General features: G+C 43.4%; 1 protein-coding gene across 4 annotated transcripts in view; it reads right to left on the minus strand.

Annotated features, from left to right (window-relative positions):
• PHACTR2 (phosphatase and actin regulator 2) overlaps window positions 1–24736 on the minus strand; it is a 135104-nt gene that overhangs the window by 65314 nt on the left and 45054 nt on the right. The window contains exon 1 of one of the 4 annotated variants that reach the window (XM_063151386.1): window positions 11450–11553. The exons of the other annotated variants lie outside the window; for them this stretch is intronic. Within the exon in view, the coding sequence (XP_063007456.1) occupies window positions 11450–11492 (43 nt within the window). The 5' untranslated portion in view covers window positions 11493–11553. Of the gene's footprint in view, window positions 1–11449; window positions 11554–24736 lie in introns of those variants that run through there. 4 annotated transcript variants of the gene reach the window in all.

Below are 24736 nucleotides of genomic sequence, written 5' to 3' on the forward strand. Positions count from 1 at the left end.
CCAGGGACTGTCAGGGTGTAATGATGTTACCTGCTAAACCACAGGCAGGCAGGGGCTGAGGAGCCTGCTCCCCTGCAAAAGCTGAATAAAGAATCAACCACAGCAGTGGGATAATTCACTAGCTGTCTTCAGCTGATTCCCTCATCACAGTGAACTCACCTAACTAAGGATTTCATATAGCAATGGTGTTTTGTTCATCTCACCTTCTGCTGGTGTCTCCTGCAGTGTTTCTCTTCTGTGGTTGAGGAAACCCTGAGTGCAATGTAGGATGAGCTACAGAAAGAGAGAGACATGTTTTCTCTACGAGCAGATCCCTAAGGACAGCTGGTGGAAAGGTAAAACCACCAAGATCCATGGCATGACTTCAACCATTTGTTGAATCACTTACATCCATGGTCTGTGACTGTCAGGTCTGACATGATCCATCTGCAGCTAAGTGGGGAGGAGGGGGAAACAACATTTAATTATCACACAAAACCCATCTTCAGGACGGATTAATACTCATGGAAGATTTCAGAGCTGGGTGACATGAACCCTTCCAGATGATGCCAGGGTGATTTTCTGTGGCCTTTATTCTCACGTGCTATCAGATCTTGCTGATTTTGCACTGAGGCAGCTGGGAAAGGCTTGTACCTTAACAGGGCTGAGCTGCAGCCATTGCCAAAGTGAAAACTGGTCTGTGCAACAGAGACAGTGTTCAATGACACAGATCACATGTTGTGTCCAGCTTCTCCTACTAACTAGAGAAACCTGCAGAGTCCCTGCCTTTAGTTAATGGTTTAAAATGTATTGAAAATAATGCTTTTGTATACTTTCTAGTGGCCTAAACTTGTATTCTCAAGGGTTTTCATCATTCATGGGTCTCAGCTAGAAAGGTACATTCTTCTTCCTCTTTTTCTCTTTAAAAATACATCATCCTTGATATCCAATTGTGACATTAAATGCTTTTTTTCCTTCAACACATTTTTTGCTATGCACTTCAAACTAAGCTACACTTTCCAGGTGCATTAAACGTTTCAGAAACACCGTGTTCATCTTGCTGGATCTGGCTAAAACATGTTCTCCTCCTTTTCTATCCCCTTGCCTCCGGTAGCAACGGGAAAATTAAATCAGCTGGAGGAGACGTGCAGGGGGAGTTAAGAGAGAGGTGCTGCTGTAAGTGTCCAAGATTTTTTTTTTTCAGTTTCAGGTTTCTGAGAATTCCCCTAGGCTTTTCCAACACAAACTTTCTTCCTCTTTTCAGAATCATGTTTTCTCTGTAACATGACACAGTTACATGACAATTCTGCCCAACAAAAAGATTTTAAAGCAGAGTGACAGTCAGGTAATTTCTACAATGCTTTGTAGTTAATATCTCTTTCTTTTTCTTGCTGGCTCATGTTTTGCTACTCTCTTATTACTTTCTCCTCCAGCTAAAGTATATACTATTTCTGCTTGGTCTTTGTCCAGCTCTCCAGAAACTGGCTTTTTCCCCAGTCTTAGTTGTCTACTTAACTGTTCATTCCCTTGCACAGACACAGCCTCTCCTACATCTCACTTATTTCTTCCATACACTACTTCTGTGTGTCAAAAGCAGCACTATTCAAGCAGGAATAAACAACAACATTGTTTTTCAAAGAAATCAAATCTAGTGTACTCTTATAAGAGTCAGATCAGCCTTCCAAAACTTTCCTTCAGGAATTTAAGCACAGGAACTACTTTGCAATTACTGCAATTGTTTTAAGCCTTGTACGGATTTTTAGCTCTAATTAATATTCTCCTTTTTTTATCAATCACTTCAAAAATTCATGAGAATAGGAGAGTTATGCATGGTGGTAAAACATGTAAGGCAGGAAAACCACTACACCCTTCTCTGTATCAACAAAAAGGAGGCCAGATTTGCAGTGCACTAGAACACTGCTTCACATTTTCAGAACAAGAATATTCTTAGCATCTGTGCCAAAACCAACATTTCCTTCCCCTCAGAAACGCAATAAATCTATAAAACTCCAAGAAACAAACCAGTAATCTTCAGACACATTGAATGAATTTACAGGGTAGGAAATGTACAGCCGGTTCTGAATTATTAACAATGAAATAAATTATAACACATTATAAATGCATAATTTAAATACATCTAATTTCTTGGCAATGAACTGTTTGGGTTTTTTTCTTCTCATAAAGACAGATAACATCTAAGAATCATTTCCCAGCAGCTTAGGGGGACTTTAGGTTGTAATGTGACTCAAATTACTTGATTGTATCCCACTAAATCTCTTCCATAAGCATGCAATGGAAGTGTCATTTCTTTGCTGATTCATCCAGGATCTTGGGGGGGAAAAAGGGAGGGAAAAGAAGCCCACAGAGATTGGCTTTCAGCCTGGGTGACTTTATGTTGCTTGTTATGACATAAATGCTTCAGGTGAGTTGATCTCTGGGGTTTATAAGCAAGGCGAGCAATTGGGGGAGGAGTCACAAACTGGATCCTCTCCTACTGCCCACATCCCACCATGTTTTTAACTCAGGATGCTGCTACTGAGAGAAATTCACTTGTTTGGTGCCCAGCAGTAGAGGTGAAAGATGTACAAGCCACGCTGAGGCTTTCCACGGGCTCAGGGGCAAACACTGCCCAGGAACATGTATCCTGGGCATCTCACTCCCTACAGGAACTGCAGCTGGGGCTCTTCCAGGAGCTCCTGTTGCTCCAGACATCCTCCCAACAGTATTTACACTGGGGTACACCAGCAGAGGCTGCAGCTGGCTGAGGAGGCAGACATGGACACTGGCACATCGTGCTGGCTTCGCAGCCCTTGGTTTGAGAGGGAAGATCACTGCTGCACCCGACTGCAGTAGGCTGAGCTGAATGCAAAGCCTGGCTCTTGGAATCAAAAGAACGTTTGGGGCTAGAAGGGACTTGAGAGATTATATAGTCCAAATCCCCCTGCCACAGGCAGGGAACCTTGCACATCCTGGCTTCCAGGCTCCCATTGAGGTAGTTTGTTTCTTCAACACACCATCCTCTTCCCTGTCAGGCTGAGTTTTCCTGGGCATTCCAACCAAACTTCACTCATAACAAATGTTATTTTATTTAGTTGACTTGACTACCAAACAGAAATTGGAATCCAAATTGCTTTCCTTCTGTTGCCTTGCTCTACAGCCATGCAGGCAGAGGGCACAAAGAGCCAGCCCTGTCTTCCTCCTCAGCAGAAAAGGTCAAGTGAAACAACAACAAGCATTTAAGCATGCATCAACAGTGTTGCAAGCCCCAGAAATAAAACCAGCAGTGACAAATCCCCAGTCAAGAGTTCACTTTCTGAGCTGAAGCTTCCAGCAATAAAGAAAAGCTCTTAAGCTTGAAAAAGAGTCCCTGTGTGTGTCTGAGTCTTGTCAGCAATGTTTTAAAGTGAAAGTGTAAATTACAATAGCAGTGAAAACACCATGTTTCATCATATATCACAGTTATTCTAACTGTGCAAATCACTAAGTTGGCTAAAATCAATAATAGTAGAGATTTTCTGTATTTTTTGCAAATTAGATCATAAACTACATGATCTGTTTGCATAGATCATGCAGTAGCCCAGGCTCTAAAGCCCAAGCAGCATCCAAGGCCTCTGCACCATTCTTGGGCTTTTACTGGACAACATATTAAAACATTCAGATTCAGAAAATACAAAAAGGATTAAATAACGCTGAAATGACTATGATGCATCTACCTGATGAGGATTTGCCAGCAGTTTGGGCAGATGGTCAGAGTGAAGACATGCTAAAACCCTAACAAAAAAGCACATTCTCAGGGGTGAGGAATGGAGGCTGATCTTTGGGATAGAACCAGCTTTGCTCATACAGTTTCAAATGTTAGGACAGCTGCATCACAGCCTAACTCTGCTAGGCAAAACATCATTCTAATACATATTAAATCAATGCAGGAATCAGAGAAGGAAAAGGCAAGACAGCCCTTATCTTTTCATATGAAACTTCATTTTCACAAAGCTATCATTGACACAGATTTGGTATTAACCCTCTGATGATCTGTCATTCTCATTCTACTGACATGCAACCTGAAAGCATACCCTGTATTTCCACAGAATGATGGAGCAGCCATAGATCCTCATTTCTCCCTAGCTTTTTCCCACTTACACTGATTATCACAGTTGTACAAAGCAGAAATAGAACAAAAAGGTAAATAAAACTTTCCTTCTGGACAGAGACTTTATTTCCAAGTCTCCATAAATCAAGTCAGGGACAGAAGAAATTCATGTTCCTTTGCACTGACCTTGTATCATGCCTTGCAAGAAACTAAAGTCTTAAATCAAATTTCCCAATAATGAGCTATCATAGGATTAACAGAGATGATTTCAAGGTCCCTGCTGATTGCTAGCCCAAACCACTATGCGGACTACAAAGAGGCAAGGTTAATATTATTAAATATTACATATTGTAATATTTAAACTCAGAAAAAACCTCCAAACCCAGAAGAGAGGACACCCCATCCCTGTTACCCATGTGATTCTGGTCAAACAGAGTGAGAAGAAAAAACAGTCCATCTTCATACCCTGCATCACCTGGATATCCATGGTGACCTTCCTACCTAGTTCCTACTGAACCATTTCACAAGACACTACAGGAAATGGCATGCTCCAGACCTCACCGTAATTTTACACCTGCCCAAAAATACACTTGACAGTGCAGGGCTTGTAGAGTTCATGTACAGGGGGGGATACAAATTACTCAGTGTCACTCTTTGATTTGGCTTTGGGACATGAAAAACTAACAAAAAGCACTCCTTGTTATCTGGCTTCTTTCCCTGCCCATGGCTCATAGTCACAGTTTCTCCTGGCTCAGAAGGGGCACCAGCAACCAGCCTCCCTCTCTGGGATCTGCTGGGGGCAAAACAGACCAGAGCTACCACTGCCTGTTATTAGAGTGATTTTGTCATCACCAGCTAACTACCTGCTTTCTTTTTTCCTAAGCCTAGCACTGGCCCGACTCAAAAGTCAATCCTTACATATCAGAAAAAGAACAGGATCAGGAACCTGCCTTGTGCCAGCTAGAGAAGACAACACATGGACAGCTCAGAAATTACTTCTCCACATGGGACTTAATGGCAGCTAACTGGAGTATTTCTGCATATCAGAAAAAAACTTCTAGCCACTGTTACAATTTTAATACAATAGGTAGAAATAAGTTCTGGGAGGAGGCTGCTTGCTGAAGTATTTTTAAAAATCCATCAGTGATTGACCCAAGGCACTAAGAGCACTCAGCATTGTGTTTTAAAACAATTAATTCAGTGAAAAACAAATTAATACCAGCATCGATTCAGAAGTATTTTTCTGCAATGTTACGTTTTTTAAACCTCAAAAAGCATCACTGTCCAAAATGAATAAAGGACAACTTTAAGGAAAAAACATACAAAGATATAAATGTGTAAGTCCTTTCTGTTTTTAATAGGCTGGACTATTTGATATGATGCAAACACTGATGAGGATTTGAGAGCTCTTTGGTTTCATCCTGGCTACCTTAGGTGCTGTGCTGCTTACTTCTGATAATTCACAGAATTACAGAATAATGAGGTTGACAGAGACCTCTAAGATCATCGAGTCCAACCTATGCCCTAACACCTCAACTAGACTATAGCACCAAGTGCCATGTCCAGTCTCTTTTTAAACACATCCAGAGATGGTGATTCTATCACCTCCCTGGGAAGATCATTCCAGTACTTTATCATTCTTTTGGTGAAAAATTTCTTCCTAATATCCAACCTATACCTTCCCTGACGTAGCCTGAGACTGCCCCTCTTTAAAGGATACATTTAAAGGACTGTGTCCTTTAATTTAAACTAAGGAATTAAATAAAAAGGACTGGAAAGCATTTTGAAATCTGTAACAGAAGACACCAGCTAAGGATGAGGCCATATGACTCAGGAGAAATTCCTCAGGAGTAAGAAAGCCAAGGAGGAGGATCTAGGAAGGAAGGACAACTGATCCAAGGGGTGGCTGGGATCCAGCGGCGTGGGATCAGTTGTCAGCGGGGCTTAGCACAGGGGGCTCAGCAGGAAACAAGATCTTTTCATCTGGGGGAAGTGTCAGGGTGGTCATCTGAGAAGACAACCCCCACACAAACACAGGCAGCCAGCAAAGGCTCTGCCCTGCCCGGGAGCCCCTGCTCTCCTCATGGCAGAGGAGGAAGCTGATGATTAACGCTGTGAACAGGTGATTAGTGGCTACCAAACATCAGCACATGAAGATATGCCAGCCAGCATGCCTGACGTGAAAGGTCACGTACCATGGCAGCCAAACGAGGAGACATTCTGGTCATGCCTGAGGCAGCCTCCGAGCAAGAGGAGGTGAGACGCCAACCTGTTGAGCACTACACCTTTGCTTTCACACACACGTGGTCCCCGTGGCGTGGCTGGTGCCCTGTGTCCCTGTGAGACCCGTGTTCTGGCCGTGCCCCAGGGTGCAGGCTCAGGTTGCGGCCTCCTCTGCAGAGGGGGATTGCTGCAGCTGAGGGGCTCCGGCGGATCACAGCGCGAGCGGCAGCACGGGCACTCTGTATTCCACACACATGCTGCACTCAAAGGGTGCACAACTTTTTCTCTGTAAATAGTGATCCATTCCACACGCTTACATTCAGACCCTCACCAAGAGCTCAAATCAGAATCATGGTGTTGGGAACATGATGAGACCCACACTTTCAGCAGTTGTCATTGCTTTTCATATTTCAGCTCAATAAACACAAGCATCAACTTTTAAAAAGAGCTCTTGCAGTTCTCATTAGTAGCAGGCAACTTCATGGCTACCCATTCTGTCCAAAAACCTGGCCTTTTTGTACCTTTGACCAGGCATCCAAAATATCCACTCAATCAGCCTGAAGTCTAAGGCAGATTACATACTTAATTAACCCAAATTCTGAAGCTGTCACAACTGTAGTCCCATCTGACAACACTGGCAGGGTGAAGTGTTTCCCAAAAATAGCTGAATAGCTTTGGATAGAAATTTAGCACCAAATGAAAACAGTACACCTTTACATTGTACTTAAAACTCTTGCATAACTTACAAAAGCATTAAAAAACAGGGAGAAATGAATAGGATTCCCAAAGTAGTCTTACGAGAGTTCAGCCTCGAAGTCCCAAGGCAATTTAAATCTCAGGGAAAAAAATAAGGAATATGAGGCTCTTTGCTAAGAACGTCCTTTGTGGCTGTGGACAAGTCATTTAGGGCTTCACATCAAATGAAACTTACCATTTCATCTCAATAGCTCTGATTTCCACTCTTTCAAGTGCAGCAAAACCTGAAATGACCAGCTGACAGGTGTGCTGGGAGTAGCTCACTTCACCTGTAAGTGCTTTGAAATGCCTTCCTGTAAAGTGCAAGGAGTTTCAAAGTTCTTCCACTTTAGAAAGGAAAAACAGCCAGAGGAGAAAAAACAATTTCCTTTTTAAACCCTTTAAGAATTATTACTCTAAGGGCTTTTCTGCACATTCGGAGTCATAGTGGACTGAGTCAGGATGAGAATTTAGGTCTCTGGCTGAGCATCTCCATGTCCAGCTCCTCAGGAACAGGAGGGCTGGCTCCACAACAGTGCCCTCAGTAAGGCTCACAAGCAGTTACTAATGCAGAGCACCACTGGAGTAACAACTTCCACTAGACAAGTCTTGGAATTTCTCTATGGATAACCAATTAGTTTCTTTAGCAGCACCTAGAAGGGCTGAAGCAAATATTAATTTTCCATTTCATGCCAGGATTATGACAAGCTCGCCCAGTTTACACAATTACAGTTCCTCTGCACAGACACAGGTGAAGTTGCTGTTTCCTCGTCCATGAACAGGAAATCCCATAAAGCCAAGAGAGATGAAAAGCAGCAGTCTGAGAAACATGTTCACTGCTGACCTATGAGAATCATTTCACCGAGTGCCAAGGTCAACAAACAACAGGATCCTACCAGGGACTGCTTTCATCTCATGGGGGGAGCTGGGTGGGAAATGGTTTTCCTGTGCTGTTGAAGTACATTTTCATGCCCTTGAAAAAAACAAAACTGTGTGTCTGTAAAAGGATGAAATGCAAGCCAGACAGTTTGTGCTCTGTTTCTGCAAAACGCATGTGAGGAGAGGAACTCCCCCAGCACTGAATAGCAGCCCTGCAGATCTCATCCTTGGCACAGCAGGTCAGCGCAGGGCTCTGACCCCAGTGAGCACCCTGACCAGGGGGGCAAGAGTTTCCCGGGACCTTCCCTTTGCAACTTGTCCTACCCTCTGCTTGTGCTCCACATTCCAGGCTGAGCTGCCTGACCTATTCCTAGGAACACTAACAAGGTCTGTTTTTACTGGAAATTTCATTCTTGAAAAGGCATCGCAACTCAAGAAACAACAAAAATCTTTTCCCACCTAACTAGTTCAGCTTTGAAATGCTACCTTCCCAATATGCTGATCATGTCTCCACTGTTTGTTTCTCTGTGCTATGGTTGGTACTGAACTACGAAAGAAGAAATCTAGAAGAGAAAAGAGAAAAAGAAAAAAAACAACCTGAAAAAAGCGCACAGCTCTACTGCCCTTTGATAAGCTGTAGATCAGAAAGTAGAAGAGATAGCTTTTGCACACAATGGCTGATAACCTCCAAAAGCACTCAACTCCAGGCAGTAAATGGGGAGAGATCACATTAATGAAGTCCTGCCAGGCGTGGGAAAATCAGAGAAGAGGAAAGAAAATGAACAAGGATATGTGCTCCCCATTATCCACATTATCTATATTGTCTTCCCAAGCTCCTGTTGTGATTGATGTTTGTTCACATTTTCTAACCATGGCAAATAACAACAAGCTTTAAAAAACTTTCTAAGTGGCTGGAAAGATGTAATCTGGGAGAAGGAGCAAAAGCTGCTTATGGACACCAACCAGGCAATCTAAGGCTTGCTTTGCTGCCCATCTACCACTCATAGTTATGAGAGATGATTAAAGCCCAGATCCTCCTGTCCAAAACACTTCAATACCCACTCACATGCAGCTGATGGCAAAGTCTAGCCCGACAGTATGGCTAAAGAAAGTTCCAATGGAGTATGAAAATCTGAAGTTCTTCCTCTCTTTATAGGCATGCTAATCCATCTGGTATGAGTCTACATCTGCCCAGTAGAGAAGGACTTTGAATTTTATGATTAGACCTCAGTCCTGCCCTTAACCCAACAGGAAAGTGACACTGGGACCTTGATCTGTTGAAATACTTCAACATATATTTACATTTCCAAGAGTAAAACCTTTAACTTAAAGCAAATCTTAAAAACCCAGCCCTTCAGGACACTGGCTGAGGTCCATCCTAAGCATTGTGTTATGTATTAATTTTATCTCTTCTAAGTCACTCTGTGACTTTCAGGAAAAATCTTTTACTTTAGTTTGCTACATCAAACCATGTTCACTTGAGCAGTCTACCCGAAGGCCCCGTGGTGATTTATCAGTGGTGCCTCCCCTGCACAGAGCCACAGCAGGGCTCGTGGGGCAGGGTCTGAGCCCTGCAGGCTGGCATGGCTGGAGGAAAAGGGAGCAAACAGGCAAGCAGCTCCTCACAGCTGCTGTTGTGTGGCTCACTGGGGATCTGAATGCACTATTGATTCCCTAGCACTAAAACAGATTTGTAGCCCCTGCGTGTGCAGGACAGATATCTCCTTCAACTCTAATCTCTAGCAGCTGTCAAACACTTAAATGGCTTGGAGCTGCCTGGAACACCAAAATCAATGAAGATTTTAGGCCTGCTTGCCTAAAGGGCAACCCATGGAACAGGAACCAGTGAAAGTCATTCTCCTGCCCTGATCACACATGGATAGGGCCTCCCAAACTTCACAATGGATTAAGCATCCAGATCATGTCAGTAAAAAAGACTAGAGAAAACAAATGAGTGCACCCCATCCATGACACCCAGAAACCCACTTGCCCCTATCATTCCTTGTTGAGGATACACCCTACCAACAATTTCAACAGCAATAAAAGTGCAGTGGGATTACTCTGCCAGAAACCTCCCAGGGGCACTGCCACTGTCTCATCACAAACTGCAGTGCTCTTAAAATGAAGATAACTAAAATTTACTTGGCAATATTGAGGCAGCATCATTGGAACTTTCATCTTCAGATACCTGTCTCTCACTGCTCCTGACTGAAAATGTTCTTTTCAATCAGGAAATAATTCAACAGTGATTATTTTTTCTTTGAGGCAAAGCTAGAAATTCAGCGCAATTATTGTCCATTATCAGCCAGCCAAGCAAACACCGGCACCACAGTTATCCTTGGTCAAGATACCGGCCCCCCCAAGGCAAAATGCTCTCACAATAGACTTCTGAACTCGAGTTTGGTCACTGTTTTTGTACAGGAAGTTTAACAAAAATTTTTAACCAGTCCATCTGTTTCCTTACATCTGCTTTCCAATGACTACCTTGAAACAATCCTAACACACTAGCTGCCGGGTGAAACCTTCAACAGGATGGTAACATTTCTTGGAAATGGTCCAATTTTTCTTTCATGCAATGTTTGACAGGTGAGAAAACCATCCAAGGTTTTGACTGGGATGGTGTGACTAGGAATATAACCAAGTTTGTCTGAAAATTATGTGTTAATACTAAAACTATCCTCTGGAACAGCAATGAAGGAAAAATAAAAGGGGAAAAGAGAAAGTTTGTTGCGCTGTCTCCCATTTGACAAAACATTCCCACATTAACAGCAATAAGCAAATTAAGGAAAAAGTTCAGTCTTCAGCATTAAAGTCCCCAACAGGATTTTTGTTGGTTGGGGGTTTTTTTGCTTGGTTTTCAGTTTGTTTGTTTGTTTTGTGGATTTAAAGGAAACAGGCGTTGAGGAAAAACAGGCATGCAGGAATTTCGCAGGAAACTTCAAATCTCGCTCAAGTTAATTCCGATTCTACATCCTATTATTGTGGGAAGAGACCCACTCTTCAGTAACTAAAACACACCGGATTATCTTAACAACATTCCCAAGAAGCTCGTACTACCTTCAAAAAGTTGCCAACAGCCGGGACTGCTTTACTGGGGGGATGGGAGTGGGGGGATGGAGGTGGCGGGGAAAAGGACCCGAAACAGTTCCACTCACACGCTATTTATTTATTTTCAACAGTCTGCTTACACATAAAATGTCCTGGAGCTAAAAGCAACCAGCTGGGCGGGTTACTAGCCGCGCTCCTGGGCGAGGTGCCAGAGCTCCTTCCCTTTCCCTACGAAAGGGAAGCCTTCGCTCTTATTTATTTAATAACGGGAGAAGAAGGAGCCCCGAGCCCCGGGGAAGCTGCGAGGCACGGCGGAGCCCCTGGCCCGCCGGGGAGCCGGGCAGTGCAGCGCCGGGAGCGGCCGCGCCTCGCGTTCCGCAGCGCTCCGAAGGCACGGGCACCGCTCCGCCCGCCCGGGACCGCGGGCACCGCTCCGCCCGCCCCGCCACCAGCAGGGACCCCCGGCGGGAGCCCCCGCCCCGCCGCCCCGGTACTCACCGCCGGCCGGCTCGGGCAGCGTGGAGACCGAGGTCTGGCCCATGGCTCGGCCGGGAGGCGCTCACGCCGCCCGCAGCCTCCGCCGCGGCTGCTGCCGAGGGCACATCCCGGGGCTGGCCGGGCCCGCGCTCCCCGCCGGCTGGCGGGGGGCGGCTGCTCCGGCTGCGGGCCCGCGGCTGCCGCCTGTCATCCCGCCGAGCCGCCCGGACACCGGGCCCTCAAACCCGCCCCGCTCCGCCCCGGCACCGCCCCGGCCCCGCCCGGCCCGCAGCAGCGCCCCGGTCGCGGGGGTCTTTAAGAAAGAAATTAAAAATATTTAAAAATTAAAAAAATAAATATCAAAGGCAGAAAACCCCCCTTTAGCTACACGGAGTTTCCCCTTTAGCCACTCGGAGTTTGGGAAGGACGGAGCGCTACCGGCGGGGCTTCCCGCGCCGCTGGCGTCCCGCTCCCTGCCTCCCCCCGCCCTGCTCCAAAGCCTTAGTCCAGACACGGAGTTATTCTCATCCCCTCTGAAGGTACAGGGGAAACTTGAGACAGCCTCAGGGAGCGATCCCATCGCCCTGGCTGGAGGTGCTTTGCTGTCGGGAGCAGTTTCCAGGCTGCGCTGCCGCCACGAGTGGAAAAGGAGCGGCCGGGCAGGGCATGGGATCCTGACCAGGCTCCTTTGGCTGTGGCTGAGCTCTGGAAAAGTGCCCGGCGCTCGCCACACACTCAGGTACATAATGGAAGACAGGACTACTTTTAGTTTTGGGAGAAAGAAGATAGCCAAAGACAGCGGTATCCAGACAGCACTCTGCCGTAACAGGTGACAGAAGGGACAGAATAAATGGGATAAACTTATGAGCAAGATGGGGGAAAACAGACATTGTGCATATAGCTCCAGGGCAAAATAAATTATTAATTTGTCTTCCTTAAAGCATAAGCATCATCCAAGCAGTGATACAAGCTTAACGCTAAAGCAAACAAGTAACTGTTACCAAAAATAAAATAAAAAATAAAAGCCCCCAAAAACTTGAGCACTTAATAGCTATTACTATGCAGCATCTAGAAATAAGCAGGGAGAGGCATATATATCACAGGAGGACACCTAAGACCCACCTAAAGAACATCTATTAGCAAAACAAGGTGAAATTGCAATTTCCTAGCGGTCTGGAAGTCCCAGAGGAAAATCCTAGAGGGGTTGAAGTGTTTTCTGGCTAACTGATCTTTGCCTGTGTTGGCACTGTGGTGGTGTTTCAAGGATGGAGAAGTGTGTTTGTTAGTGTGGGGCCCATACCAAGGACACAAAAGGAGCGCAAGAAGTTGCTGCTGCCTATGTGGAAGGCAGAACTGTGATTGTCAGCTAATACATGGAGAATACAACTAATGCTAGTCTTCATGGTTTTTTATAGAAAATAGGTCCTGGTAAACAGCTCTTTTTTTCCCTCATTTTATATGATTATGCATTAAATTGCCAGAGGCTTGAGTGTAATAGACGTCTGCTAGGTGCTTGATTTAGTAAGAGAAAAAAAGTGAGTACAGCACAAAATTAATAAAGCACAAACAGATGAAGAGCTAAATGAAAAGCAGATCAACTGTCCAAGCAGCACTAGCATTTAATGAAGATGTTGGTGAGCTGCAGGGAGGCTCTTCAGAGTTTTCATCAGTAATCTAGAGAAGTATTTTTTCAAACAGCTTTAAAAAGACTAAATAAATCACCACTGGCAGCAGTTTTAGACAGTAAATATTAACAGAGTGATAATGAGAACAAGGCAGTCACAGAGTTATCTGGATTATTTAACAAACTCAGGTCTTTCAAACAAGTTTTAATAGAGTCAAAATGAGAAAAAAGTCAGACTTGGAGGATGAAACCACACAACCTATATGGCCAAGGAATGTATCTTTGAAATTCACGCCATACAGGAGCTTGGAGAAATTCAACATGAGCTCCTAGTGAGCTAGTGCTGGTGGAAAAGGGATTGCTATGTACATATAGCTGTGCAAGTAGAAAAGGGTAGGTAGAAATCCCATTGCCTTGTTGTGCTTTTTATCAGACAAAAAGTGCTGTCCCATATCCAGTGTTGTTGTCTCTCCCTTAAAAAGATGCTGTGTGGTGTGAGAGAGCTGGAAAGAGATCCACAAGATAAGATGGAAACCGCAGAAAGCGGTCTCCAACAAAAGGTGTGGAAAAAGCCAATGCACTTGGGAAACACAGACATGCTGCACTTTAACTCAAGAGTGCCCTTGCAAGGAAACAACATGTTGAAGCACTGAAGGAAGGACTCTGACACCCCCAAATCCAGGTTGCATACAAAGCACAGTGTTGAGGACAACTGAGTGGGGCTTATGCAGAGAACCAGACTGAACTGTGCAGTGGGAGCCAAAGGCAAGGGAGATGGCCTAATGGTCCCTTTGTCCACCCAAGAAAAGGATTCCAGAAGGGTGGCTTGTTGTATTATATGACTTCTATCATTAATTTCTCAGGATTTTTTTTGCATGCCATTTGGCACATTCATTTTTCTTACCTTGAAAAGTTATTTTTAAAGGGTTTGTTTTGAGAAACTCGAGTTACCTCTTTGGAGTCTCTTGTAAACAGGAACATAAAAGTTTTCCTGTCTGCCTCTGGTGAATCTCATTAATTTTATCAAAGGAAATTGTGTTCCCCTCCTGCGTAAATGCCCAGTTTACAATGCAAAAGTGTATACCATCTGTCTGCAATGCTTCATGTGACGTAATAAAGTCCTTAAAGTCAATTCATGAGCTAAATAAATGAAATTTAGTTACCACATCCTTCATGTAACTCAAGTAGTTGCCAGTTTCCTTTGCTTTAGTTGTTGTGTTTGTTTCTGTTTTTTTCTTCCTAAGTTAACTGATGGTGACAACTTTCTTTTCTGTGAATGGTAATGGACACTGGGCTGTTGAAAGATATATTACATTTCTCATATGCAGGACTATATTTATGTAATTGCCTCCATACAGAAAGATTCTAGCATCCTACTGACATTCACATGTGAGCATCCACACAAAATACACACATTTAATATTTGCTTGTCTGTGGACTTTAATTCTGCAGTATGACAGAGGTGTTCTCATCTGTGCATTAGGTTTCTTGCCATGTTGATAGCTGGCATGTAGAACAGTTGACAGTTTAAGGATATAACAAATTATTCTAGCAGAGATTTAAGATTACAATTATGTAGATAGAATACACTTTTATCTGGTATACTTGTCTTTTAGGATGTAGATGATCCTATGATATCTTAAGCTGTATATTCCATTTTGCATCTAAACATCTAAGAGGGTAAGACACACAAAGAACTTCTAAGCATTTTGCAGTATTTTAGTCTTCTGGGGTTTCTGGAAATCCACAATCGCAAGTAAAGCAAAAACAGGCAGGGAAAGATTAAAGAAAGAATTTCAGGATTAAAATTTCCATGATCATTTTATCCAAGGTTAGTCTTGTACTGAAGGAAATTCTGCAAAAAGATGCTAAAATATGAGTGTTTTCCATCAGGTGGTGAAGCAGCAGTTCAGCTGATGGGTACAAGAGGTGCCAGTAAGTCATGCCAGACTGTTCTGACACAGCAGCATCAATGCGGTTCCTGGAACCTGTGTCCCAGGTAGATTTGAGATCCAATGTGAGTAATAATGTTGATTGCTACATGCTACAACACAGAACTCTTCTCTTCTTGCCCAAAGTTACTTCTTGCCCAAAGTTACTGCGTTGATACTGTGAAGAGTACTCTTAAAGAGGCACTCTGTTGAACCTCAAGAAGGGAAATATCCCACCAAAAGGAAAAAAGTTAGCTTCTCCCTGAATTTCAGAGGTGTTTGTAAAACTAGAATGTCTCACTTGTTGAAATGGCTGGACGAGGTCTCTTCGTGGAAGATGATGTAAAACTTCCAAATTTTTCCAAAGTCAGAGTGAGATAATGCACACAATGATCTATCTCACATATGAAAGTGTAAGCTCCTTCCCTTCAATAAGACATCAAAGACAGGTCTATTTCAGTGTGTTTAATATACTGGGATGATGGATGGCAATAGATGACTTACAATTTACAGCATGTTGTTGCCTGGTCTTTACAGTTCTATAGGCTCATGTTAAGAGGCATTTTAGAAAGGGGAAATTGTATTTCTATTCTCTCAGTTACCAAGATTAATTTATGGCCCTAAATATAACAGAAGCTATGAGGAGGGTCTATCACATTTAATCCCAGGTTTTGTAATGCAAGACTGGCAAATGTAACAGGAAAAGACTATTTCCCAGGTGCTTATTAAGAAAAACCAAGAGGATGGCACTGAGTCCAGAGCAGAAATGATCCAAACAGGTCATTTCTTATGTGTTCCACTCACTCACAACTCCTGCAGAACTGCTGGAAGATGATCAGCCCGGTCTCTGGCAGGCTGCAGAGCTGAATGATCCAACAAACAAAGCAAAGGTCACGGCATGGAGCAAACATGAGCAAGAAGCTGGGTCCTTTTTTTAGCCATGGTCACAGTAAGTGTGACCATGGTATTGAATTTGTACCTGTCCGTAGAGAACCTGCAGTCATTAGGGGAAGAGTTTGGGGAGGATACCTGCACAGTCTCTTTGCTTGAGACTGAAATATCAGCTGTGGTTGAGCAAAAAGCTAATTCTGTTTTCTGTGAAACTGAAAGCAGTTCTTAAACAGGCACCATCAAAACCAAGTCACAGGCCATATTAATGGATTATACAGGCAGCATATTGGGCATTTAGGCCATTTCCTTGTAATAAGCAGAGACTTTTCAATAACTCCAGAATCTTCTCTCATTTGAAAATGTTTAAAAATATTTTTGTGTGTCCTTTCTTTACTTTTAATGGCTTAGCAATGCTGTGCTTTCACCAGTGTCACCTACCATTTTCAGTGCCCAAGTGTAAGGAAAACAAAAAAAAACTTGAAATCTTCCTTTAAAAAGAGGCTGTTGTTTTTGTGAGTGATCATCACCGGTTTTCCTGCCACAAAAATCCCCATTGCATTCTGTCTACATAGTAGAATGGAAGGCAACTATACAGAACTGAGAGGAGCTTCTGTAGTTCAGTCTCTAAATTTGGAAGCTAAGGGTTCAGAACTTTAGGTCACAGGAGGAGTTAATATGCAAATATGGGTTATTCTGATCAAAACATACAGCAGAAGTGTTTTGGATGAGATTTGTTTGTCCACATTAAGATTGCCCTGGGTGATGGGTAGCAAGGCCGTCACCTGTGGAAGATCTGAGGGGCTCAGACTTGTTTAGTATTCAGATGATCTCAACTCCTGTTTCAATGTCTGTTCTTATTTATCCATACTAGATCTTTCTCATCAGAGGCAGGAAAACCAGCACAACTGGGCAAAGCCATTCCTGGTGATTTGGCACAGACGGGTTTTCTTTCTGCTCACAAATTATCTCCGAATTGGTTCTGCACTTGCAAACCTGTTTGCTGCTCTAAATTATTCACCATAACGGTTTGCAAGCCAGTTTTGAACACTGAGAAGCAGGTAAACAATTAATGGCAACAGGATTTCAATAATTTATCACCCAGGCTGTGTGCTAGGTGCCCTCAGCCATGGGCATCTCTTTGTGCTCTCTGTCTCAGGGATTTTACCTGTGCCTGGAGGAAACTTGCATAAAAACACATCAATATGGTCTTAAAAGGTTAGTAATGAGTGCTTATAGATCTACTTGTGTGGTTTTATCATCTGATCTGTGGCTTTCTTATGTTGTATCCTTTAACTTGACATTGTTCTTTCCCATATTAAGTAGCTGTTCAGCAAGTTTTTCTAGGAATGACTTTTACAGACTTGAAGAATGCAAGTACATTTAAAAATCTCCATTGTCATTTTAATAACAGATTGCAGTTTCTGTGGTATTGTTTACACTGGACTTTTAAAGTAATTCACATACTGCGTGTGGTTGAAAGGCAGAAAATAGGAAGAAAATGGTCCCAACACAAATATTTAGTGAGTGGTGAAGAGCAGACCTGCTCCTCTCCTGTGCATATTCCTCAGCTGCAGAAACTGCCCTACACACCCACTGTGCTTTCTTCCTACATTTCCATTTCTACATGCTTCATCCCCAGCCAGTTCTGTTCCACAATATCTTTCAAATGTTTTTTCTTTCCCTAATGTTCTTTAAGGGCAAATTCTAAAACTTTAAATCCCTCTGAGATTTTAGACCTCCATCCCACACTTGTTGCTAATATTTGTTTACTTTGCTTGTGATGATCTGGAGCCAGTTCCCTTGCTTCACTTCATTAAGCCTGGCCTATGCAGGAACCTTCATTTTCTCACAGACTCAGTATTTCACCAATTGTTTGGAGTACTATTATGTTCACATCTATTTTTTAAAAATTATCAGCTGCCTAAAGACTTCTGATACAAGTAGTAGAAGTGGTGTCATGCAGATTTTGGAGAAGTACTTGTGTAATATTATGGAGGTGAAAAAATTAGAGATTAATCAGACCCATCTGACACAAGTGTTGGAGTTTTTAAATTTGAATTTACTGACAATTAATATGTTTTAAGAAATGTGTGCTCTTCAGGATAAGACTCTTGCCTTCTTTAAGGGCTAAGTAGTGTTCACTTAATGCTGGAAAAAGCTACCTTCTGTCTTTGTTTAAAGCATCGAGGGGAGCTGGCATACTGGATCACATGATGTCCCTAAGCCTAAATCAGATATTCCTGAAAAAGAGATGAAGAACCCCCCAGTAGGTGACATGACATATTACCGAAAGTCTGTGAGGTCACACCCTAATATTTAATAATGTAAATTGCCATAAAAATGCCACCGTCCTGGTTTAAATTTTACACCTTGAATTTTCAAAAACTCTTCTACATGTTTATGACTGTTAGTTGCAAGAACTCTTGATATTAATGTACTTCATACATGATCATTTCCTCTGTGCCTCATTCTGGCTCCTGGATCCCAGCACCTCCTGTTGTGTGGCAGCGCTGTGACACCACAGGACAGAATTTCCTTTCCAGGCAGAAAATAACCATCAGACATTTTCTAATCAACAGTGTGTTTGTCACCAGATTTCAATTTTGTCCAGGGTTCCAGATTTATGATGAAAGACAAAAAAGGACTACATTAGGAATTATAAATAGCATCCTGCCTGTCCTAGTTCAGGCCACTGGGGAAGAAGAAAGCAGTGGCATAACAATGGCACTTTGGAGTGTAGAGTTCCTCAATAGTCGGGTTTCTGCCAGGTTTTCACAGGCTTTAGCTGCTGCTAGAGTTTGTATCAGTAGCTACGATAAACAGAATGAACAGGCCCCTTTACTGATACAAGCTGGCATGTCCCCAGCTGGGAAAATGAAGTAGGGCAGCTAAAGGCAGCTGGAGGCCTGTTCTTTCTCCAGGTCACCACCTCTCCTCCTCCACCTCTTCTCTCAAGGCCTGTTGCACCTTTCATTGTGGCATGGTACTGGAGGTCCCTAATTCATCATTCACGGAGAGGCTCCTACCAGCAGGACCAACTCCCCTTCACCATTTTGCATTTTTCCTCTCTCCCCTCTGGGCCTAACAGCAGCCTCTGGCTGCCTTCTGGCTGCTGCTGCTGCTGCAACAAAGCCAAACTACCCAGGAGAATTCCTGTGCTCTCCAGCCTTCCCAGCTGAGAGAGAGAAGCAGCCATGACACTGATTCAGCTGCACTAACCATTTTCCTTAGAAAAACACAGCTCTCTGCTCTTCGGGGCACGTGTGGTGGTTGCTGGCTGTGGTTTTTCCTCTGCGTTTCCAAGCTCCTTAATGAATCACTGCTTTTTGGCGCTGAAGCAAAATAAACACATCATTTTGGATGCCTTTGCCAAATGTATGTACATTTGGAACAGGTTTTGAATGATAGAAAGCAAAAGGTTTAATGAAATGTGCAGGCTGCATAGTTAAAGTTTCAAAAGAGCCAGAAAATATGAAACTGAGGGTCACAACAGTATCATCAGCCCCCAAGTTGTTCAGATCTTGTGGATTTTCTGGAATACATGCAGAGGACTTACTAGTAATGTATCCACTAGAACTCTCAAATGGGAGAAAACAGTAATAGAAAGCAGCACAGGGGTGCAGGATCACTCATCAGCATGATGGTTAGATGCCTGCCTCTTTCCTTTCCATTTCCCTTTTCTGCTTTTTAACTGATTCAGTGTAACTACACATAGCACAGTGGAGTTTTGCACTGATGCTTCCTAGCCTATGTGAAGGGGAAAAGATATCCAACAAATAAATTGGCAGCTGTACTGAATGAAGTTTCTCATTTGCTCAAGCCAGTCGTGTGTACATACTTTGTCCTGCACTTTGGCCCTTCTGAACTGCATCAGCCTGCCCATGATTTCAACAGTATTTGTTTGCTCTTGCTGACTTGAGTGAGAATTGAGAAAAAGTTTCAAAACTGTTTGGCACCAGTGTTCTTCTAGTTCCTCTCCATTCAATTAGATTTTAGAATGAATGCAAATGTATTGCTGGACTATAATTAGCTCTGAAGGACAGAAGTCCACTGGGGACTGCCTCTTTTGTTTTTAAATGGCCAGCTGTAAAGACACTACTTTGAACTGAATGTCAGCAAAGTTTCAAACCTGGAGCCATGCCTGCCTGATTAACTTCCAAAAATCAGAATCATCTCTGCCTTTGGCAAATCAAAGTCCTTCCCTATGAAGCTGGTTTACTACAGAACTATCTGGACCAAAATGCAAGTTTCAGCCTTCAGTTTCCCTTCCCTGTATGTTTCTACTACTGTGAAAATGTGGACTTTTTTTTTATCCTACTGGGAAAATGCATTTTTTCCACTCTCCCATGACTCAAAAACATCTGAAAGATTCTCCCTCCAAGCTGAAGAAAAAGAAGAGGGAAAAACTTCACCTTTTGGCAAAGATACAGATGGAAATTTTTGACTCAAAAGAGGATTTTCAAAATAAAATAAAAGAAGCATGTGAAAACAAGGGGTTATAGTGGAAACTATTTTCATAGCCAGCTCTAAAGTAAGCACTGCTGTTCCAGAGACACATGGTACTGATGCAAACATTGGTTTGAAGCCAAAGCCCCATGCATGCTAGTGGAATCCGGAAACACTACAATATTAAATGCACCTCAAAATATATGTCAGACATCTCCCCGTGTCTGTTCCACTTATTCTTCACAGCAAGACACCGTGCACTTAATTCATCAGCAGAATAAAGAGCTGGTGGTGGACATTCTTTCCTGCACCACACTCATCAAACAGTCTTCTGGAAGACTTTGGGCTTATTATTCCCATTTTGCAAATATTGAGCCAATATCCACTTTCCATCTGCAGCACTTACACAGCACCTATTATTATAGCATGTGAGCAGCTCTTGCTGGTTCTAGGGAAGTGTTATTATCCCCAAGGTACCATTTCCATGTTTCATTTGGGGTGATGGCAGGAGTGAGTGTGCTACAAAAGGTGTGAGGGCATCCTGCTCAGCTGCACGCCTCTTTGGCAGACTCTTTCTCCTATCTTTTGTCTGCTTCTTTCAGATGCTATAAAGCAGTTGTCCTGGCCCTGGACAGTTTTCTATCATGGCAAATCCCCTTTGTCTGCTCTGGTGAGACCCCACCTGGATTACTGTGACTCACTCAGCACATGGAAGACATGGACCTGTTGGAATAAATCCAGAGAAGGGCCATGTAGATGATTAGAGGTATGAAGCCCCCTCCTGTGAATACAGGCTGGGAGAGCTGGGGTTATTGTACCAGGAAAAGAGAAAGTTCAGGGACACCTTATAGCACCTTCCAGTAAATTAAAGGGGGCCTACAAAAGAGCTGAGAGGGACTTTTCACAAGAGTATGTGGAGATGGAACAAGGGGGCAACGGCTTGGGTCTGAAAGGTAGTATGTTTTGATTTCATGTTGGGAAGAAGTCCTTTGCTGTAAGGGTGGGTGAGACACTGAAACAGTAGCCTGGAAAGCTGGTACTTGCCCCCATCCCTGGAAATATTTAAGGCTGGACAGAGTTCTGAGCAACCTCATCTAGCTGAAGATGGCCCTACTCATTGCAGGGGTGTTGGACTAAATTACCTTTCAGAGGTCCTTTCCAGTTCCAACCCATTCCATGGTTACTTTTGCACCTACCATGATTAAAGCTGTGGTGCTTGTTCTACATCTTTGCTGATCTGTAAGAAAACCCACAGCCAGTTACAAGTGTCCAAAACAAAGGTGTAAAATGAATCTCCTGCATTTGTGCAGACTGTCTGTCAGATTCACATTCTCTGAACAGAGAGAGACAATTCTCTCTCTCAGGTTTTTTCCTGGAGAAGCAGAAAAAAGAATGGTCAGAACAATTCTTATCTTATTTGCTGCCCCTGTGTTTGTGCACAAGTGGAATGTGTTATGGAAGATTGTTTACCAGGGATCTGGTAATTGGATTCTGGTGTGCGTGTTTTGTTTCTTTGACCAATCTCTGCAAGGTGTGTCGTGATGATCAGTCAGGAGACAGTCACGAGATTTGGTTCAGTTGAGTTCTTGTTAAGTTTCAGTTTAGATGTAGTGTAATATAGTGCAATATAGTATAGAATAATATAGTATAATAAAGTAATTAATTAGCCTTCTGATATCATGGAGTCCTGCTCATCATTCTTCCCACCTGTTGGGCAAAATTGCACTGGTAACTGTCTTTCCTGCAGATTTGAGGCTTTTGCTCTCAGGTCTTGCCTCTCAATCAAATGCAAACACTAACTGATATTTTTCCCAGGAGTAGGCTGGTGGAGCATCCCCCTTTCCACTTGTATTCCCAGAGGTTTAACAGGGAAGTGATGTCCCCTCCCTGCTGGCTCTGTCATGGTCTGGATGGCTGCAGAGGCACACCAGCACTAGCAGAGCACAGGCTGGGGCTGTTTCTTCTCTGCCTGTCGGGCCCCAGCTCCCCACAAGGCTCTCCATAGACAGGATCCACAGGGTTCACAAAGAGCAGCCAGAGGCAAGCAGGTGGGGCTGGCAAAGCTCCCAGGCTGCTCTGCCAGGGATTCATGGCACCTCTGGAACGGGAATGTGTTCTGTGAGCGTAGGCCCTGGTGGCTGGGCCCTGTACTTTGAGCAGCAATGTCAGAAAGGTGTGACTGGTTCAAGGATACCATCAGATCCAATTTCATGCTAACATGCACACCATGCACCTCTCTCCTCTCCCAAGCACTTGTTTGGGGTTTTGTTTTGAATCAGCCTTCAGAATCAGCCACTTTGATTCTCCTAACTGAAGGTAGCTGTCTTTGCAGTAGGTTTTACACACCGCTTGTTTCTAAAGCCATCCTTGACAGTGGGAAACAGATCATGCCTTTTTAACTTCTGTATGACAAAGTGTGCATGGCTGTGCATAGGGAGGGCTAAGAACAGGTGGGTTTTGCACCCTTGCCAGTGTGCTGGGGCAGAATTGTGATCTGGTAACCTGCTAGCATCTCCCTGCTGAGGGCTGCCTTCAACGGGGCAGAAAGCCTGGTGAGCTTTGCCTCCAGCTCCTCCTGTGTGCGTGGCATTTGGTCCTTACATGGTGATTGTATAAATCAAATGTCAATCTGTGACTCTCATTTTGCTATTTAAATCCTTGTGTGTCATTCATTGACTTGCTGGTGGCCAGAGGAACCAGCATGCTTTAACCACGCTGCTCCTGGGGGTCTTTTTTATCCTGACTTGTTTTGGGTTCTTTCAGTTGCAAACCCACACATAAGGAAATGAAAACAATTGTATCAAATAAGCCAGGAGTGGTTCTTGGGAAAAGTGCTTTTACCAAGACTAAACATCAATCTTACACATTTTTTTCTCACTACTTTTTAATACAGCAGATTATTAATGCAGCACATTTAGTCAGTTCAAATGAAAAAATTTCATTAAATTAAAATTCAGAAACATTAGAGCCAGATGGGTTGTAGGGGCAAAAATGAGGAGACTTTTAAAGCTAATGTAAATGTAATATTATTGTTTTCAGCTACAATCCAATTAAATTGGGCTGGCAGAAGAAATGCCCAGGAAGATAACTTCTCTGTGGGGAAAATCCATTTAAAAAATAATGCATCAGATGTTTTCATGGTGGTGTGGCTCACTGAATTACATTCCAGTATAGACACAGCAAAGCTGATGTGGGCGAGCCAGTAATAAGACCTTTACTGGTATGTCACTTACTGGGAGACAAAGGACTTAATTTCACAGTGTTTTTGCATGTATTTAACTGTAGAAAACATTAACCCAAGAAGACCCCTTGTGAAAGGAAGAAAATACACATTTCTGAAAACAGGACCTACTTGGGGAGCTCTTATGGCCCTTTCCACAGTCCCTGGTAGCGCTGGGAACAAGCAGCAATGCCAAACTCCCTCTAAAACCTCACGTGGGTGCAAGGCACAGCCCCATGCCATGCAGAAATGCCTTCATGTGCGCTGCAGATAGCTTGTACTGGGCTCTCTGGATGGAGGACAAATGCCTTTGGTTGTGGGGTATGACCCACAAAATCCAGCTTGGCATTATTTTCTGTAAAGTCACTTGGAGAACTGTGCTAGCTGGTGGTAAAAGAAAAGGTATCCTACATAAGACTCCCACAAGCACTCCATTTCTCTTTTTAAACAGTTACCCTTTCCAGAATACCTGAGACATTTCCTTGTATGTTAGCTGTGTGGCACAGTAAATAGTTGTTTCCCCCAAAAGCAGTAAGCAAGATTCTGTATAGTCTCACCTGCACAGGTGATGGAGCAGGACAAGGGGCACTCCAAAGCATTCTCAAGCACAGATCCCACTCACTTAAATTACTAAAATACAACACAAGATGTCTTTAGGGTTTTCCCATGATCCCATTCGCTGGAACTACTAAAATACAGCACAAGATGTCTTTAGGGTTTTCCCATGGACTGCACAGTAATTATGAACCACAACCTTGACTCACACATGGTGATAAAACCCAGTGCCTGTAAATCTGTGAATGTAGCTGGCAGTCATAAAGTAAATTATGCAGAGCTCAGGTCAATGGTCCCTTCTGTGTTTATTCCTCTTATTTAATGGTCCATTGCTGGAGACAGACTGAGAACTTTCTGAATGTTTTACAATGTTTTTATGCGACCAAGAAGGGTGCCCTGTGCTCTCCATCCCCATTATCCTGACATGTTGAACATAAATCAGAGTGCAGTACGCAGATTAACATTTGAGGAAAGCAAAGAGCACTTTTTAGGTTTTTAAATAATGTATACAGAGAAAAAATGTCTTCCTTTCTAGAGTAGTCCTTAAGAGAGATCATCTTTTGGTTAAGGGACAAAATAGGGCCACCTTCATTTTGTGCAGTTGAATTTCACAAAAGCTCAGTGTCCCAGTCTGGGGAGCC

The sequence above is a fragment of the Melospiza melodia genome, chromosome 3 (assembly GCF_035770615.1).
Source record: "Melospiza melodia melodia isolate bMelMel2 chromosome 3, bMelMel2.pri, whole genome shotgun sequence".
Lineage (NCBI taxonomy): Eukaryota > Metazoa > Chordata > Aves > Passeriformes > Passerellidae > Melospiza > Melospiza melodia.